We start from the raw sequence: 1,916 nt of genomic DNA, 5'->3' as shown, positions 1-1,916 counted from the left end.
GCCAATAGCGTCGTCCAGCCGAGGCCGGAGGAGCGTCGAGCTGCTCGTACCTGTCTGGGCCTCCTGGATGGTTCCACCAGAAACGGCGCCGACGAAGGTCCTGATCTCGCCGTCGCTCAGCTCGCCGCCGTCTCTCTTCTTCCTGATCAGGTCTGGGATGGACGTCATGGCTGCCTGGAAACCAAACGCCGAGCCGGTTTATAAATCTGATTGGACCTGCATCAGATCAGCTGATAATCGATTAGAGCTTCCTCCTAATGGGCATAAACAGCTGCGTTGTTGTTTTCTTTAAGGCGTCTCTTTAGAAGGTAATACTCTGAAAAAGAAACTGTTTTCATCGACCAGCAGGATAATTACGGCTCTTTTTTTATATGCAGTTATGACGAAAATAAAAACGCTTGCAATGATCGGAAAAAAATGTGGTTGTAAACCAGGTTTATTGTTTGATATTTCAGCTGAAGATAAAACTCAAGAATGTGCAGACGTGTGCAACGCTGTCAGACGCTTTACGTATTTAAATTCAGGAGCATCAGCGAGATCCGATCGAGGAGGAGATTAAATATCTTTAAAACAAAAAACTTTGAATCAGTTATCTGAGGATCACATGAACTTTCCTTATATTCTGTTTTATGAGCTCCGTATCGAACGTCTGTTGTCTCAAACTGTCTGATTGTTTCACGTTTATGTGTTCTGTGGATAAAAGGTTCATAAACACTTAAATCGAACCCTGAAGTGCATCGATGTCCAGACGTTTAAACCTAATTGACAAACGGTGGAACCACAGGAACTGATTTAACCCCACATGAGGACACAGGATCAGTGTCACTCCTCAGTTAACAGGTTCAGTCAGCAGCTCAGAGGAACGTACCTGCTCAGGTGTTGTTAGCCGTCCGTCAAGTGTGCAGCTCGCTGTCAAGCAGCCGGGGGTCAGAAGGCAGCCGGCCAATCAGAGAGCAGGGAGGAGGACGCAAACAAGGCAGCGAGCCAATCGGGTTCCGGCTGAGGTTTACTCAACCCCCCCCCCCAAAAAAATCTGCTGCTCCGGCTTCACTGGTCCTGACACCGGCCCGGTCCAAGTTCACGTGTGTGTGTGTGTGTGTGTGTGTGTGTGTGTGTGTGTTCAGCCTCCACAGGTCATTCATCTCTGTCCCGCAGTTCAAACAAAAAGACTTCAGAAGGGCTTCAAAAGTGTTAAATTCACTTTTCTACTTTACTTTCTGTAAAGCTCATCGACTTGATGATTTATTTACGAAAAAACAAACTGTCTTTTTGAGTGTTGCGTGTGTTTTTATATTTATTTAGCTTAACAGTTTACTGTGACTTTACAGATAATAACAAGTAAAGTCACAAAAAAAGTATTAATTTACATTTTGACCCTGATTTATTTATTTATTAATTTATTTAAGAGGCAAAACTAACAAAAAATTATGTATATTAAGGACCGGAAAATACAAAACAATTTATTAAACTGTTGTTTTATAGATTTTCCCTCTTTGGTAAATCACAGCAGCTAAAAAAAAAAAATACATTAAATTAAAAAAAGGGAATAATATCCGCATTAAAAACCTGTATTTTCGCAAATAGCAAATTATTACTTTTCTTTCTGTTATTTTACTTAATTTATCAAAACGGGGAAAATCTGTAAAGTTCTTAATATACAAATATTTGTAAAATAATGCTGTTTATTTGCTGATATGAATAAAGTTTTTTTTAAAAAAGCCACAAACAAATTACAATCTTTTGATGATTTACAGTTTTGGGATGTTTATTTTCAACACTTAGCCTGTAAATTAATTAATATTTCTTTTCTCTAATTTAATAAAACAAGAAAAAAAAATAGTAAATTGTTCAAAAATTTCAATTTAAAACTTAAAAATTGAAAAAAAATGCATTTACAGTGATACGAAAGATGTATA

At 38.4% G+C, this 1,916-nt stretch overlaps 1 protein-coding gene across 1 annotated transcript in view; it reads right to left on the bottom strand.

Annotated features, from left to right (window-relative positions):
* Window positions 1-168, bottom strand: part of tymp (thymidine phosphorylase) — a 7,314-nt gene extending 7,146 nt beyond the window's left edge. The window contains exon 1 of the mRNA XM_008296451.1: window positions 51-168. Within this exon, the coding sequence (XP_008294673.1) occupies window positions 51-168 (118 nt within the window). The remainder of the gene's footprint in view (window positions 1-50) is intronic.
* Window positions 169-1,916: the final 1,748 nt, after the last annotated feature.

Source organism: Stegastes partitus, unplaced genomic scaffold, assembly GCF_000690725.1.
Source record: "Stegastes partitus isolate 25-593 unplaced genomic scaffold, Stegastes_partitus-1.0.2 Scaffold1129, whole genome shotgun sequence".
NCBI lineage: Eukaryota > Metazoa > Chordata > Actinopteri > Pomacentridae > Stegastes > Stegastes partitus.
Note: the sequence above shows the minus strand (reverse complement) of the source record. Positions and strands in the feature narration are given on the sequence as shown.